This window comes from Galleria mellonella, unplaced genomic scaffold (genome assembly GCF_026898425.1).
Source record: "Galleria mellonella isolate WM207_F2 unplaced genomic scaffold, CSIRO_AGI_GalMel_v1 utg874, whole genome shotgun sequence".
NCBI classification, from domain to species: domain Eukaryota; kingdom Metazoa; phylum Arthropoda; class Insecta; order Lepidoptera; family Pyralidae; genus Galleria; species Galleria mellonella.
The window spans coordinates 1,316,587-1,335,191 of NW_026442167.1; the positions used below are offsets into that span (position 1 = coordinate 1,316,587).

General features: G+C 35.7%; 1 protein-coding gene across 1 annotated transcript in view; it reads right to left on the reverse strand.

The window, feature by feature from the left end:
* LOC113518783 (cadherin-87A) overlaps nucleotides 1-18,605 on the reverse strand; it is an 80,606-nt gene that overhangs the window by 34,902 nt on the left and 27,099 nt on the right. Inside the window, exons 2-8 of the mRNA XM_026903772.3 lie at nucleotides 8,870-8,928; nucleotides 7,250-7,368; nucleotides 6,681-6,767; nucleotides 5,134-5,265; nucleotides 3,484-3,606; nucleotides 1,566-1,700; nucleotides 343-535 (exon numbers count right to left, since the gene is read on the reverse strand). Coding sequence (XP_026759573.2) covers nucleotides 343-535; nucleotides 1,566-1,700; nucleotides 3,484-3,606; nucleotides 5,134-5,265; nucleotides 6,681-6,767; nucleotides 7,250-7,368; nucleotides 8,870-8,921 — 841 coding nt within the window. The 5' untranslated portion in view covers nucleotides 8,922-8,928. The remainder of the gene's footprint in view (nucleotides 1-342; nucleotides 536-1,565; nucleotides 1,701-3,483; nucleotides 3,607-5,133; nucleotides 5,266-6,680; nucleotides 6,768-7,249; nucleotides 7,369-8,869; nucleotides 8,929-18,605) is intronic.

The following is an 18,605-nucleotide window of genomic DNA, read 5'->3' on the forward strand; positions in this document are numbered from 1 at the left end:
TTACTTTTTTTTGTTAAATTTCGCACCAATATATACTCGTAGCATTGCATTTAAATGGCCCGGAACAATCACTTAGAGTCTATTTTTTAATTGCCCCCCCCCCCCCCCCCTAATTATCAAATTGCCCCCCTGTGTGGCGTGGGCCTCATGTTGGGAAACACCGATCTAGACTGTAACTAATTCAATTTTCGTTAATTATATGTGGTAGCTTCTAATTAGCTTATTGTTGACATGTATAGTTAATTATTAACTTATTACAGCTGTAAGTTTCCTTAAAAAAAACAATAATAAATAAATAAATAAATATTTCACAAGTTGCGCAAAGAATTAAAAAAATCTTACTTGTAACAAGTTCAAACATAATATCCCTTGGTTGCGCCCTATCCGCGTCCCGTGCTTTGATGGTCAGCGCCAGGGTTCCCACTGGGGCATCTTCAGATAATGCTCCAGTGAGGGAGCCGCTGAACACCGGCGGTGAATTCTGAACGTCTACCACTTTGACTTCCACGTGAGCTGTCGAGTTGAGTGTACCATCCTGAAATTAATATTGAACAATTCTGTAGTCTTAGTACTTTTTTTTTGTGGGGGGAAAGGGATTGTTAGTAATGGAGACTAAGAATCCCATTGCTAGCAATATACCCAACTGGGTCGACCTCCTCGCGGTCCCTCCTGGAAACTATCATGGTTAATTCCTGATGAATTCATCATGATGGGCTAACTGGCCTGTTTTCATTCTCATCTATCACCCTTCAGTGGTGCTTCGCCAGCGTATCCCGTTAGTGCAGGCGGGGTTACCATACCATTTTCACCCATAATAAAAAACAAAAGTACTTTTTTTGTTTAAACAAAAGGTCTGTTTAAGACATAAAAAAATATTAATGTAAATAATCAGCCATTTTTCTGTTGCGGCCAATTTAAAATGATGGCATTTATTTTAGCATTGTCGAACATAGGCTTCTCCTATAGGAGAAGGATTTTGGATAGTATTCGTAATTGTCAAGCTTGATAGACGTGTTGGCAAACGCAGTTTGGCTTTTAGTGATGTTTAAAGACAGACGCTGCTGCCCATCTCTCCACCAATCGTTCCCTTAGTCGCCTCTTACGACACTTACAGGAAAGGAAGGGGTAGCCTATTCTATGACAGGATCTACTCGGATAGCGTTACGTTATTTACATATATTTAAATTAACCATAGGAACTTAACTCATGGAATGATTTAGAAATGTAGGCAACGGTTACCACTTTCCGTCAAGAGAGCCAATCCAATTCCCATAAGAATAAAAAATAATACAACACCTCATCCGTTATAGTTTGTATGTGTGTATACAATGTCTGTATACAGAAGACGTTTAAAGAATTTTTTTGCAACTTACAATGGCAAACAAGCTGACGGTCCACCTGATGGAAAGTAACCGTCGCCTTTAGACATGAGCAGTACCATGGACATAACAGAGTATACTGTTTCGCCTATGATACCCCCGTGCGTTGCCACTCCTGAGGGCTCTGGTGTTATTCCTCTGTACCCTGAACATTCACTGCCGTATCCCTTCAAACCATATACTTACGGTAGCATACAACTGGAATTGGTAGAACTGCCTCTCGTTATAATCGAGCTTCTTCTTCAGCACCAACGCGCCTGTGTAATGATTGGACGACGAGTTCAGAGGTACCACTTCAAAACTCTCGCACGCCTCTGTCCACTGGAATTAATTAATTCAACGTTAGTTAATTAACCCTGACAGAAGAAATGACCTTGTATAAAACAGGTATGAATTTAGGGAAAGAAGATGTAAAATTAGGAATGTGCAATATAGTGCTCACGTTTAGTTTTTTTTTATACAACTTAGAATGGCAAACAAGCTGACGGCCCACCTGATGGAAAGTGGTAACCTTCGCCTATAGACATGAGCAGTACCATGGACATAACAGAGTATACTGTTTCGCCCATGATACCGCCCATGCGTTGCCATTCCTGAGGACTCAGGTGTTATTCCTCTGTACCCAGTAAATTCACGCGATATCCCACCCTTCAAATCGAAACACAGCCATGCAAACACAACTGCTTCACGGTTGAAACACGAATGGGACAGAGGTACCCAAGCAATCGACTTTTGTACAAAGTCTCCCACTTTCTATAAAATGTATCACCATGTAGGTAAAAGAATGGTAAATATTACATTCTTAGATTACATATGTAAATAGAGTGTCTCCATAGAATTGCTTCGAGAAAAACGGCTCAACTTTTTTATATATTTTTGCGTGATAAATAGTTACAAGTGATTCCTTTATAACTTCTATATTTATTTTGTTTTATAAATTATGTATCTTTTTAATGCGTTAATACTCATTTTATTTATTAAATAATACGTCAAGATACATTTTATGCGTAAATATATAGAATACGGATAAAATAAACGAGTCAGCTAATTTGATAATTAGCTGACAAAATGTTGACCCGTTTTTGAGACTCGATGCTCTATCTATATAATCTAAGATTATATTATATTATATTAGTTTAACTATATGTTTATACTATATGAATAATTTACAGTGGCACCCTGCACTTTGGTTATATTTTGTTAAGAGAGGGACTGGCTGAAAACCAGCGCTGTGCAGCTGTTCACATTGCGCTGGGACACTCACAGCATCCGCTGAGCCGGTTCCTTTTGCCGAGTATGGGACACTTTTTGTATATGTTATCTATATTTTATATTGTAATTGTGTGTTTACTGGCAATAAATGTTTTCTATTCTATTTTATTCAATATATTAAGTATTGCTTTATATTTCCTCTATTCAATAATGCACCGCCTACTTATTTGTCTGTTCGCCCAATGGTTGACTGGTAGAGAACACCGTCCGGGGTTAAGCAGCATTACCTCTTTGGATTGCTAAACTTATTTTTGGGCAAAGTAGCTACCAGCTCTCGGATCACCAGTAACCTCGATGAAGCGCGCTGCGATCGTCCGATAAAAATTCTTTGCATCTGGGCCCCACGGGCCCATCGTCTCTACAGTAAATGGCAGAAAGCAATTTTAATTATAACAAAATTACGGCCACATATCTAAACCCTATCGATTGTAAAAGTAAGTATCAAAATCAGTTCAGAAATGATGTAGATATTGTGCAACATACAAAGAAAACAGTGGCAGATTAGAAGAAACGGACGGCTCATCCCAGATCTCTCGTTTTAGCCCCTCCATTTTTTACATTCATGTTTATATTCTATGTATATTTATTTAAGTTTAAGTTTTACTTGTAGTTCTTGATTTTAACTAAATAAATATAATCATTTATACATAAAAATTTTAATTAAATAAAAAAGATCTTGTAAAATTACATCAACTTTTTAAACTGGATCCTAATTTAGCTTTGCCGCTCCGGCTTCTGACGGGCTTTATAAGCTATCGACAAAAATAAAAGAGATCCATCCAAATTCTCCAGATTTCTCCTGAAGTCGTTTAATAAAAGTAAATAAAGTCACCTGGTCACTCATACATCCGACTTCTAAGTTATCACCAACTGAATCCTTGTCCTCAACGTATATGTTGGTCAGAATGGTTTTCCCAACTTTTTCGTCTTCAGGAACGTCTACCTCGTACGGACTCTAAAATGTGGAAATAATCTGATTAATGTACTATAAATATTTTAAATAAGAAACTGATGGTCTACCATGAAATATTTTCCGAAATTTCGAGGATGAACGAAAAACAAATTTGACGTTAAAATTACATGTAATTTTGACCGTTTAAAAATATTAAAATTATAAAAACAACTTTGGCATTTTATGGTAGAATCTATAACGAATAAAACGGTAAGTTTCATTTACTGGGTTGATTTCGGTGTGAGCCAAAACACGAAATTGAGTTCAAATAATCGTAATTTCCCAGCAGTTTCTTGGCAGTCGGGTTAGCAAACGCAATTAGATACTGGAGAGGTTTTAAAAGGGACGCTGTTGCCTATCTCTCGCCCTCTTTTAGTCGCCTCTTACGATACCTACGGGAAAGGAAGGGGTGCCCTATTCTATGCCGGGACCACACGGCACTACTACAACTATCGGTTTACTACGGACTAATTTAGGGACCCCACGGTCCCGAAGGTCGAGGATTCTCGATTAAACACACATAGGTCAATTTTACATTAAAATATAATGTGTGTTTATAAAAGCCTAATTGCAGTTGCCAACCCGCCTGCCAAGCATGCCAACTACTGGCAAAACCTCGGGGTGTTTCCTCGTTTAGCAGTGGACAGTTAACGTTAATCACCAGAGGGAGACTTTGTACAAAAGTCGTTTGCTTGGGCACCTCTGTCCATTCGTGTTTCTACTGTGTAGCAGTTGTGCTTGCATGGCTGCGTTTCGATTTGAAGGGTGGGATATGGCAGTGAATTTACAGTATACAGAGGAATAACACCTAAGTCCTCAGGAATGGCAACGCACGGAATGTATCATAGGTGAAACATTATGTGTTTTTTTTTTTTATTTTTTTACAAGCACCCACATCCACAACACCAGCGGCATTGCAGGTGTGCTGCCGGCCTTTTAAAAAGGAATATATTCTTTTCTTGAAGGTGTTACTGCTCATGTCTATAGACGACAGTTGCCACTTTCCATCAGTTGGACCGTCAGCTTGTTTGCCATTCTAAGTTGCATACAAAAAGGCTGTATCATTATCATAAATGTATACTTATGAAACTTTTAATAAAACTTTCTGGTACAAAACCTTTTCAGTTCATGTTTAGTGGAGTGTAAACTTGTTTTTGTTTCATAAAACATATATTTCTCGTAACATAAGTAGATATACAGTACCTTAATGAACCTGTTATTAAGTTTTCGATGGAGAAACCCAACACGCGTGACAAGGGAGTCTCGCATGAACGCGAACAGTTATGTTTTTACTTTTCTCATTACACCACCCTTTTGTAGAGTATAAAAAATTATAAATCTTATGTTATTGCAATAAAGTATAATATAGTTTAGATGGGCAACGGCGTCCCTCTTAAGGCATCTCTAAAAGCCTAATTGCGGTTGCCAACTCACCTGCCAAGCGTGGCAACTACTGGCAAAACTCCTCTTATGGGAAAGGCTTATGTCCAGCAGTGAACAGTTAACGGCTGAAATAATAATGCAACTTACATTTTTAAATATGGGCGGATTATCATTTTCGTCCAACACGATGACCGTCACTGGCTGTGTCAATACTTGATTAAGTTTCGAATCCGGATTCTGGTCCTCTATCGATACTAGGAACTTGATTGTGTCTTCCACCTGTAAATAATTTTTTTTTTTAATTATCATGAATAATATTGTGTACATACAATATTTATATGTGTATGTATAAACAATATGTATTTGATATTTTTGTGCATTATACGAAAAAATTATCAATTCACTCGTACGCCATCTACCCACTTCTGTATGTTCTCCTTTAACCAAAGGTTTTTTTTTGATGTGTGAAAATGGAATGGCAACCTCGCCTGCGCTAACGGGATACGCTGGCGGAGCACCAGTGAAGGATGATCGATGAGAATGAAAACAGGCCAGTTAGCTCATCATAATGAATTAATCAGTAATTAACCATGATAGTTTCCAGGGAGAACTACGAGAGGGTCGACCTGGTTGGGTATATTGCTAGCAATGGGATTTTTAGTCTCCGTTACTAACAATCCCTTTCCCCCCTTTAACCAAAGGCTGTCTGTAAGAGATTGCCCTAGCGATAAGACCGCCTTTTGTATCTTTATATGTATATATTAACCTGTACTCCATGCTACTGTATTTACGTTGAATTGTTTATATGTCATTGTTTATTTTTATGTTTTTAGTGCAATAAAGATTTATGTTTATTAAAATAAATAAATAAATAATACTGATCAGTACCCAGCAACCCAGCTTGCCTAACGTGGTGACTTATAGGGTATAAACTTACATTATATAGATAGAGTATCTCCATAGAAATGCTTCGAGAAAAACGGCTCAACGTTTTCACCAGAGGGAGACTTTGTACAAAAGTCGATTGCTTGGGTACTTCTGTCCCATTCGTGTTTCTACCGTTAAGCAGTTGTGTTTGCATGGCTGTGTTTCGGCTTAAAGGGTGGGATATGGCGTGAATTTACAGGATACAGAGGAATAACACCTGAGTCCTCAGGAATGGCAACGCACGGGGGATATCATGGGCGAAACAGTATACTCTGTTACGTCCATGGTACTGCTCATGTCTATGGGCGACGGTAACCACTTTCCATCAGGTGGGCCGTCAGCTTGTTTGCCATTCTAAGTTGTATGAAAAAAAGCATATTACTACTAGTAGGGATGCTGATCCCCATTACTAACAATCCCTTTTCCCCCCTGTTGAAAGTCATTAGGGATGACCAATATGCAACAGGGGACAGATACAGGATGCCATCCCTCTACCATTAAGTTAATCTTACGACACCCGAGGGAAAGGAAGGGATGGTCCATTTTATGTCAAGGCTATAAGGTGCATTTTATATTATCAGAGCAAATTAAATAAAAAAACTTATAATTAATACGTAAGACATTCGCATTTAAAAAGTCTTTATTTTGTTTATTAAGAAGAATTTATTGTAAATACTTACCTCCCCATAAGTTACGTCAGTCTATGGGGTAGGCCTATGTCCAGCAGTGGACGGATAATGGTTTAAATGACAATAATGATCACTTACCTCCCTATCTAAAGGTCGATTGAGCGTGACGACGCCGGTAGTGGAGTTCACCACGAACTTATCCGTTCCAACTAAATCGTATTTAATCTGAAAGAAATATATTTAGATAAGTAATAATATTTACTACTATAAATGTAAAAACGAGTTTGTTTGTTTGTTACTTTATAGCGCCTTAACGTGTTAACCAACTACTCTACTACTCGTATAGGGGGTGGGGAAAGATATAGGTTATTTTTTATTTCGATTAATAAATAAATCTCGATCACGCGGATGAAGCCGCCAGTTAAAGCTAGTTTTAATATAAAAAAATAGTTTTAAAATTAAAACAATAGCTTTATGACGATGATATATGTATATATACACTTTGACAGTATTTAATTAACCGAAATTTACTTCGATAGCTTATTTATGTACTTAAATCAATTACGCTTAAACGGCTGAACCAATTTCAGTGAAATTCGGTACACGAATAGCTTACATCCTAACTTGGTACTAATTTCATATACTAATGTACGTAAGCAAAGCCGCAGGAAACAGCTAGTAAATAAAAACGGCGGGAGAGAACTTACTGGAAACCCCTCAGGGTCGGTCCCCTGCAGCGTGTAGACCACCTCGCCGACCGGCGTGCTCTCAGATAACGCTAAATTGTTCATGTCCTGGACAAACACCGGCAGCATGTTCGTGGAGCCTGCAAATAATTGACAAGTACAAAATTGTACCTATTTACGTGCCAGTTACATGATTAAACACGTTTAGATGGAGTAATTATCTCTTTACAAAATAGATAATAAAAAATACCATCAAATACTATTTTACCATCAAATACTATTAACGTTGCGTATGCATGTATTTTTTTTATGCAACTTAGAATGTCAAACAAGCTGACGGTCAGCCTGATGGAAAGCGGTAGCCATCGCCTGTAGACATGAGCAGTACCATGGACATAACAGAGTATACTGTTTCGCCCATGATACCCCCAATGCGTTGCCATTCCTGAGTACTATGGTGTTATTCCTCTGTATTTTTCATGGCTACGGTTACTATGCGACATCACATGGACAATCAGATTGTTTGTCATTTTTGATTGCATAAAAAATGTCGCTAGTAGTTTTATTTATAAAAATAAAGTAAACCAAACGCAGTATATTTTATTTATCAGAGGGTGACTGTACAATAGTCGTTTGTTTGGGTACCTCTTTCCCATTCATGTTTCTACTGTGAAGCAGTTATGTTTACATGGCTGTGCTTCAGTTTGAATGATGGCATGTGATAGTGAATTTACAGGGTATAGAGGAATAACATTTCAGTACTTAGGAATGGCAAATCATGAGAGGTATCATGGGTGAAACAGTATATTCTGTTATGTCCATGATACTGCTCATGTCTATAGGCTACTATTACCATTTTTCATCACTCTTGTCTATAGGCGATGATTACCACTTTCCATCAGATTGGCTGTCAGTTTGTTTGCCATTCTAATTTGCATCAAAAAAATAATGATTATTATAAAAATACTTGACTACAGTTAGACTCTTTTGAGCTTATTTAGGACGATAAATTGTAACTCAAACCATTTATGTGGAGTTACATCTATTTTATATCCGTGTCTATGGTTCCATCCCAATAAGTGGCTGTTACGTTCGTTTTTGGAGTACGTCTCTTAATAATTGAAATATAATAGGTTTTTGAAGAGAAATCTTTCACTGCCAATTATTTACGCCTCGGTACATGGTACTTGCTAAATGTGTTAATAAGACGTGTGACGCATCCGAACCGAGGGTTTCGAATGGGAGCAATATTATAATTTACTACCGTTAGTACGTAGTAGTTAATTTTTAGTCGTGTAACATTTAACATAATTTTTTTTGAGAATTTGGTACACTGATATAGCTGCGACGGTAATAATCCTGATGAAAAACATTATAATCATCATTTCAGCCGTTAACTGTCCACTATTGAACATAGGCCTCCCTCATATGGGAAGTTTTGTCTGTAGTTGCCACACTTGGCAAGCGGGTTGGCAATTATAGTTAGACTTTGACATAGCTCGCAGAGTAACTTGAAGCTTTTGCATACATGCATTGCATGAGGGCTACTGTTTCTTTTGTACGTTTCATATAAAATACATATATTTTATATCAGAGCAATATTTGTCTTTCTTGACTTAGAAAACTCGGAATTATTCTTACCTGATGAAAAGCATAAACATGCCCAAAGAATGAGCCACCATCGTAACTCCATCGTGTGTCTGAAACAAAAGGAAATATCTTCTTAATTTAAAGTTTAGTATTGCTAACTATAAATTAATTTGTCTAAAAATAAATTAATTAGATTAGCAAAAGTGAAAATAAAATGGAGAATTCCAAATTTCTTTTGCTATATCTGAAAATATAAGTAGAATTAAACAAAACAAACTTTACGGCTCGGGGTGGGGGGGAAGGGATTGTTAGTAATGCAGACTGAGAATCCCATTGCTAGCAATATACCCAACCAGGTCGACCTCCTCGCGGTTCTCCCTGGAAACTATCATGGTTAATTCCTGATGAATTCATCAAGATGGGCTAACTGGCCTGTTTTCATTCTCATCTATCACCCTTCACTGGTGCTCCGCCAGCGTATCCCGTTAGCGCAGGCGGGGTTACCATACCATTTTCACCCATCAAAAAACAAAAAACTTTACGGCTACTATCCTTATTTGTACCCATCGTTGTTCATATGCGGTATGGTAGGTTTAGAAACGCTCGAGGTAATGCGAAAGTGCAATTTGATGATGCACTATTATCGGTTGCTCAACGGCAGAATAGACAATCCTGCAACTCTCAGCCGTTGTTCTTTGTACGCACCTCAACGCTGCATACGTTTGCGTGCACGTCGATTACTATCGGCACGGCCGGTTCGCACCTGTACTGCTCAGTTTGCTCCCACTTATCAGGCTATTTCTCTACTCAATATTCTGATCGCTCAGCAGCCAGATATTGATATATTTAAAGACAAATTAGATATATTTTTATATGTCGTTTAAAATTTTTAAGTTTGTAAAATAAACCTATGGCTCACTACACGTTTTAGGATACTGTAAGTGTGGTGAGCAATTTATAAAGAAATTTAAAAATAAAAAATAAATAAAGATCTGAAAGAATCATTATCAATCTATACGAGTAAATGAAAAAGATTTAGGATTTGATATTTACGCTTGGAAAAATAATTCCGTTCCGTGTGGCAGCCAGCGCTTGACGTCACTCACGTCAAGCGCTGCTTACCCATTTCACGCGGCTAGTATGCACTAAATACGTATAAACTTATTGACCAGGCCAAATAAGAGTCAGTTTTAAATCAGTTTAAGGTCAATGATCAAAAATCGACGTCAATATGACGAATAATTGCTACCTGGGTAGTGTGTAGTAAAAAACTACAGGTAGCATCGCTTGTATCGTGTATTATTTATTTTTGGTTAAATATATAAGAAAGAACTATTGAGAACAGAAGGGGAAAAATATTGGGACACTTGATACGACACGACGAACTTATGAACATTATAATAGAAGGTAAGATAGAAGGAAAGAGGGGGAGAGGGAGACCGAGGCATAGTTACATCGGGCAGATCAAGGAAGGAGTTGGTGTCATGTCGTATCAAGAGGTGAAGGGACTCGCTGAAAATCGTAGTGAGTGGCAAGAGCTCCACCGACAAGGGCGCAGCTCTTAAATAGGATAGATAGATAAATATAAGAAAGATTGCCATGTGGTTCCAGCATAGAATGGGCCCCACCTTCCCTTCTCGTAGTTGTCGTAAGAGACAACTAAGGGAATTTTATGACCAAGCGATGGATAGCAACGTCCATTTTAAAATATCACTGAAGCGTAACTATGTTTGCCAACCCATCTATCAAACTACTGTCAAAACCCTCCATTAGTTGCTAACATTCCAAATCCAGTAGCAGCATCATAAAAAGATGACGATTTTAAAAGTGCTAGAATAAATATGATTTCTGTTTAACTGTACAATATATAATATAATTCAAGTAAATCCATACATACATATCTGTGACGCCTGTCTCCCATTAGAGTAGGCAGAAACAATGGAACGCCAAATGCTTCGATTCAAATAAACCTCTTTCGCTTCCACTACATTCATCAATCTTTTCATACACGCTCGCCGGTTACGGGTACTTTTAATTTGGCCCTTCTTCAGCACGTCGCCTATTTGGTCGACATACGTCCGTCTAGGGCGGCCCCTACTGTCATCTCCATTCATTTTCGCTCGATAAATCTCTTTCGTAATTCTTCTTTCATCCATCCTCTCCAAATGACCAAAACAAGTAAATCCGTATTCAAATATACGTATTTTAATCAAATTATAGATCTGTCTGTCAAGTACTTATTAATTACGCGCAGTTTTAACGGTTTGTTAGCGATTTATTAAGGTGTAAGGTCGTCTGTCCCGTTTGACCTCGTTAACCCTCGACTAAGATTATGAGCGTACAACTATTTATTTCACGTTCTCTCGTGATGTAATTATGCATACTGTTTATAGTTGACTAGTTTTGACCCGCGACTTCGTCCGCGTGAACGGGATATGTTTACTGATCGGGATAAAATGTAGCCTGTATCCATCTCCGTGACATATAGTACGTGTATACCAAATTTCATAGAGATTGGTTAAGCCGTTAAAGAAATGTAAGGTAACAAACAAACACACTTGTTAATTTACAAATTTAGTAAGGATTTTAAATCGAAAAGTATCATATTTAAGCAGCCATGGTTATATTTTTATTTTTTTGATGGGTGAAAATGAAATGGTAACCTGCGCCTGCGCTAACGGGATACGCTGGCGGAACACCAGTGAAGGGTAATCGATGAGAATGAAAACAGGCCAATTAGCTCATCATGATGAATTTATTAAGAATTAACCATGATAGTTTCCAGGGGAAACCGCGAGGAGATCGACCTGGTTGGGTATATTGCTAGCAATGGGATTCTCAGTCTCTATTACTAACAATCCCTTTTCCCCCGGTTATGGTTATATTATATATATATATATATATATATATATATATATATATATATATATATATATATATATATATATATATATATATATATATATGAATATGAGTTTATTTGTTTGTTTCTTCTCAGCGCCTTATATATGTTCTACATATATAGTAGCTTACTAATAAGGCGTATGTATGACTTTCCAAACAAACCTTTACGGTTTTTATAAACGGATAAAAAAAATGCATAAATCGAAATAGTTAAATATTAAAAATACAATATACGGCAGTGAATTTACAGGGTACAGAGGAATAACACCTGAGTCCTCAGGAATGGCAACGCATGGAGGTATCATGTACGAAACAGTGTACTATGTTATGCCCATGGTACTGCTGATGTCTATAGGCGACGGTTACCACTTTCCATCTGATGGGCCGTCAGCTTGTTTGCTATTCTAAGTTGCATGAAAAAAACAATCATAATATGCAATTTGCAAATTTAAAGCAATTATATACGGCATTTTATGAAAGTATGCCGTGAGATAGAAAATGACTTAGCTGAAACACAAGGACAGTGATTATTTGACCTTTTTTATAAAACCTCCATTATTATTATTAATAATAACAATATTTATTTAATAAGACTACATAAGGCCCATTTTGTTAGTTATAAATTTACTTAACCTATGTTAGCAAATGAGTGGTCATGACGCTCTTGTATTGATAATTTGTCCCACCCAATATTTTAGGATGGGACAGTCCATTTTACCAGAAGTTACTTATTTATGTGATTACATTATTTACGTGAATTTGTTTGGTTGTTCTCTTGAAATATCAGGTTTTGATATCAAGTTGAGTTTACACTCTTTCTCTTAAGGAGTTCTAGTAACGTTCACATATACAGTAGAATCTCAATTATCCGAATATTCGATTATCCGGACTTTTCGTTTACGGCTCTAATTATCGATTTAGAAATGTTATTATGTATTAATTTGGGTAAATGGGTATTTTATGTAATTTATTATATTTATAGCTCGTAATTTTTTTTTATATCGTACTGCCTAAATGACGTATGTACCTTTTACATAATAAAAAATATAAAAATTTAATTAGGTATTGTTTTATTTGACTTTGAAATCCGGATATTCGATTATTTATTTATTTTATTTATTCATAAACAAAAATTTGTTTTTGAATGTCATAGTAGATACAATAATTTCATACACTATATAAAATATAAATTAAAACAAGCGTAAAACAAATATTACAGTCACTTAGTAATCTCTTAACATAAACAATATAGGTATATATTCAAATTTACTATAATTAGAATTCGTCAATTGAGTACATACACCTTTCTAGCAGTAATGACTTCAATTTTGTCCTGAAGATATTTAAATCATTCAGTGACTTTAATTCCTTAGGCAGTTTATTAAATAACACCACCGCTTGGTTTCGTGGACAATGTTGTACTATGTTAAATGTGGGTATAATAACCTTTTGTAAATCCATCCTTCTTGTAATTAATCGTTGTTTCATTCTATCCTCTGATATAAAATCAAAATATCCCTGGTTTTATTTGATTCGAATAATCGACATTCTACTATATGTTCGTATTGGTTATAAAATTTAAAACTAAAACATATTATAAGTTGGATATAAATCAAAGTAATTAGTAAAGGAAGGCGATAAGAATCATTATGAATCATTACGTACTGTATATCTTGTTCTTTTTAATATACACTTAATAATTTATATATGTAATTTTAGTATGTATGTATATCAATAATTAGTAGTACCGCATTCGAGTATTCTGACACTTCCCTACGGTTGACTGGGAGAGAATGCTTTTAGCATTAAGTCCGCCATGTACACATATATGTATCTACTAATGAATAAATAAGTAAATAAATAATTTTGTATTGTTTTCATTTTTCAATTTAACCTTAAAATACAAGTTTTCTCATATACTGAGTAGTAAATATATATTATGGTAATTACACACACGGTTAAAAAACTTGACTTATTTTTATGAGGCATTTGTATGGAGACATTCTATCTATATAATCTAAGTTGCCAACATACCGACATTTTATTTGAACCCACGTCATATTTTTATGCAGCTTAGAATGGTAATTAAGCTGACAGCCCACCTGATGGAAAGTGGTAACCGTCGCCTATAGACATGAGCAGTACCATGGACATAACAGACTGTTTCGCCCATGATACCCCCCATGCATTGCCATTCTTGAGGACTCAGGTGTTATTCCTCTGTATCCTGTAATTTCACTGCTATATCCCACCCTTCAAACTCAAACACAGCCATGCAAACACAACTGCTTCACGGTAGAAACACGAATGGGACAGAGGTGGCCAAGCAAACGACTTGTACAAAGTCTCCCTCTTGTATATTTGCGTATGCCTTACCCGGGATAATTTACTAAAACAATCGAGTCAAATTCAAAAGACCTTTCACTGAGTTTATTGATAATTTTTACTAAAACTAAACATTATTTTCACAGGCAATTCAAATAAAAGTTGTGTCTATGACAAGCGTTAAATGAATAAAATGGCCGTTTCGAATTATGCAGTGGTAACCGGTTTGCTGCGCGCGTGATGAATGGCCGACGAAAGCAGGTATAATAGCATGATGATGCAACTATACATATGCATTAGAATTTTGTAAAGCGAGACCTATCATAACAGTATAATCACCTCATCAACGCCAAAAAGCCAAGAGACTTTACTTTTTTTTTTGATGGGTGATAATGATGTGGTTATATGTGATAATGGAATGGTAACCCCGCCTGCGCTATCGGTATACGTTCATGGGGCACCAGTGAAGAATTATAGGTGAGGATGAGGCAGGTCAGTTAGCCCATCGTGATGAATTCAACTAGAATTGTTCACGATGATTTCCAGGTGGAGGTCAACCTGTCAGGGTATATTGTATTGTATTCATCACGATGGGCTAACTGTCCTGCCTTTTCATTCTCACCTATCCTACCTCACTAGTGTTAGATAGATAGATACTCTTTATTGTTTCCTCCAAAAGATTACAATAGTAAACTTATTATAAATAGAAACAATTACAAGAAATAATCACAACGAGAAAACATGATGGTGTTCCGTCACCATATATACCGTTAGCGCAGGCGAAGTTACTATTTCAATATCATCCATTAGGGGGAAAATAGATTGTTAGTAATGGAGATTGAGAATCCCATTGCTAGCAATATATACAAGCATTCACTATCATATGATGAATTCTAACTGGCCTGTTTTCATTCTCATCTATCACCCTTCACTGGTGCTCCGTTTGCGTATCCCATTAGCGCAGGCGGGGTTATCTTAACATTTTCACCCATAAAAAAAATGCATTAGAAAACAAATACTATTGGGTAGAGAAAAGAGGGTTTGGCGCAAGAAGTATACATATATCTACATTCAAATGCAGTCATACAAAGCTTAAAGAACTACCTTCTCTATATTATTACTTGTTCTTGTGCTGTGATACCAAATATTTAACACTGTCGTGAATAAAAACACGGTAACTGTAATATCTTCGCATGTGTTTTTATAACCGGTTTAACTAAATTATTTATATATGCTAAGTTCAGTGATCTGTATGTGCATGGGCGTTCGCTTTTCCGCCACCATCTTAGATAATATGATTTAATGCAATCCGAATTTTTATTAAGTAATATATAAATGGTCGTGATTTTCAATTGTAATCTGTAAACTGTAAAATTGATAAAAATTACTAAGCACTAATATTTAAAAAAAATATTAGTAAAATGTTATGAACAATGCATGTAAATAAATAAACTTATTATAGTTAAAATTCGCGCATGATAAAATGATTATTTTTTCTTTCTTTGGGTTCCGTACCTCCAAAGGAAAAAACGAAACCCTTATAAGATCACTTCGTTGCCCGTCCGTCCGTCCGTCTGTCAAGACCCTTTATTTAGGATCTCGTAGAGGTATCATGTTGAAATTAATATCATATACTCAGGTCTTTAATCTCTTAAAGCAGTGAAAAAATCAAGCTTCTAAATTGACGCAATCAAAAGATACAACCGTTTATGTTCCCTTTGCATATTTTGACATTCGCAAAGGGAATTAAAGTCCATAGGGTACTTTCCATTGACCTAGAATGATAAAATTTGGCTTCTTGCTAATCTTGAAATTTGGCAAGAAGCAATGTCATGTAGCACAAGTAAAGGAACAGAATCATGATTTTGTTTGGAACCCTCGTTGCGCGAGTTCGACTCGCGCTTGACTGACTTTTAAAAAATAAAAATTCAGATCATTTTTACATTAAATGAAATTCGGTGTTTCAGGATGATTACATTACTTAGTTAAAAATTGTCTCAATTTGTTACAAATTTTCTCGATACGCTTACTCCATCTAAACTTACTGTCTATGGTTAATCCCAAATATATTTGGCTATACTTGACTTTTACAACTGGCCAGCTGCAAAAGTTTCTTTCAATAGCGTTTTTCAAGGCACTCTATTCCACGCACAACCACTCTTTGGAATCAACTTCCAGCAACAGTATTTCCGAACCGATACGACAACATCAAGAACAACGACCTTCAAGAAAAGAGCATATTCCTTTTTAAAAGGTCTGCAGCGCATCTGCAATACCTCTGGTGTTGCGGGTGATCATGGACGGTCGGAGTCACTTACCATCAGGTGAGCAGCATGCTCGTTTGCCCATTGTGTTATAAAAAAAAGTTGTATGTAGACATTTGTGATTGTGAGCAATGTATAATACCAAAATTAAATAACTGAAGTCTTATCGTGTCACGTTTACTTATTCTTGCTTCATAATAATGACCTGATGAAGCAATAAATAAGCATATTTGGATATTAATAAAAACTGGTAGTTGCCCAGTGGTCGAAATTCAACTATACCACATATTGCAATAAATGAATTTATTATAGTTATGTTTGATATTTATCTATAGACAAATAATATAAATTTATTTTGACACCACAGACTTTAACAATAAACAAAAGATTATATATGTGTCAAATACAGGGTAGTGTGTGTATTTATTTTCACTATAACATTTAAGTCGATTGGTACACATGTATGACTGTAACTACTAATGAACTGTCAGTTTTTCTCATATTGGGTTTGCTGGAAGAAATCTCTATTGGAGATAAGCTCGCCTTTGTGCACTATTATGTTTGTTTTTACATTTTAATAACCTTTTGTGTACAATAAAGAATAAAGAAAGAATAACTTTTTTTTTTTTATTGATTTAATGTATTTATAAACATAAATATATATATATATATATATATATATATATATATATATATATATATATATATATATTATCATTTTGCACTCCTTCTCTACATATACTATAAGTGTGCCAAATTTCATACACGTCCGTCCGCGCAATTTTCGTAAAAAGGGGTACAAAGTTTGCTTCAAGTATTAATACATATGTAGATAAAAAACAAATAAAATAACCTACAAACGGACATACTGCAATGGTTTAGATATGTACCAGTGGGAGACTGTATAAAATTCATCTAATTGGATACTTCTGTCCCATTCGCGATACTACCGTTAAACAGGTGGACCATTGGCTTATTTGTCATTCTAAGTTGCATAAAAAATGTATTTAATTTATTTAATAAAGACATTATTTTTCGCTGGAATTTTTCATTGACTAAAAAACAAACTCATTTTTTTTACAACAATAATCATTAATATTAAATTAACCGCTTTGTTTTAAGATGATGTGAATTTTCAAAATCGTGGGAAAGTCGGCAATGTTAAAAGGATGTCAGCCTTTATTCCAGTTACTTGGGGTCGGCGTAATATGTTTTTATCCATATTACCCAAGGTATTAAATTTAAAATGACACACACTTTCGTAATAGTTTATCGATGCTATTATTAATGTAACAGTGTAATAAAATATGTATTAACTGACTTCCTCATTTCTATTGTCAAATAAGACCTAGATATAAAGATAGATATAAATAATTACAATACAAGATTTTGTATGTTTATATATATATATACCACTGCTGAACATAATCCTCTCGAATTGACAACCGCAGTTTTTTTGCAGATATTTTAAGAGAGACGCTGTTGCCCATCCCTCGCCCTCCCTTAATCCTTTCTTACGATAAATAAAAGGGGGCAACCATGCGGCTCATCTAATGAAATAAATGATCATAGGAAATGACCAAGTACTACCGACCTTATAAAAAGAAATATGCTTTATATATGTGATAAATCAAACATTTTTTTTATACAACAGAATGGCAAATAGGCTAACGGCCTGCCTAATGGAAAGTGGTAACCGTCACCATGGGTGAAACAGTATACTCTGTTATGTCCACGGTACTGCTCATGTCTATAGGCGACAGTTACCACTTTCCATCAGGTGGGCCGTCAGCTTGTTTGCCATTCTAAGTTGTATAAAAAAAAATTGTCGATACGACAAATATCTTGCGCAATTATAATGACAATAATTGCATTACTGTGAACTGATTTCTGGCACGTTCTGTAACGTAATGAAAAGCAAGTTTCTAATGTCAATGTTACGAAAACTTAAGTAAGGCTATAGTTTATTTTATCGATTTACGATTAAACAATTATCACGTGGCTAAGTTAAAACAAGACGTAGCTGTATATAGAAAAAACAATGTTTTTTTTTTTTATTTATTTATTTTTTATTTACTTATATTTTTTATACATTGTAACTGAATACAGATGTTGCATCTGTGAATTTATCATAGGGAGTGCTCTGAGAAATTGTTCGGATTGATACCTGTTGCTGATTTTCACCATCGTACAACCCGCCACAAACTAAAGTTTGATCCCAACCATTTGGAGTGGTGGTCTTCCACCGTGCGTTTTTCAAGGCACTTTGTTCCACGCACAACCACTCTTTGCAA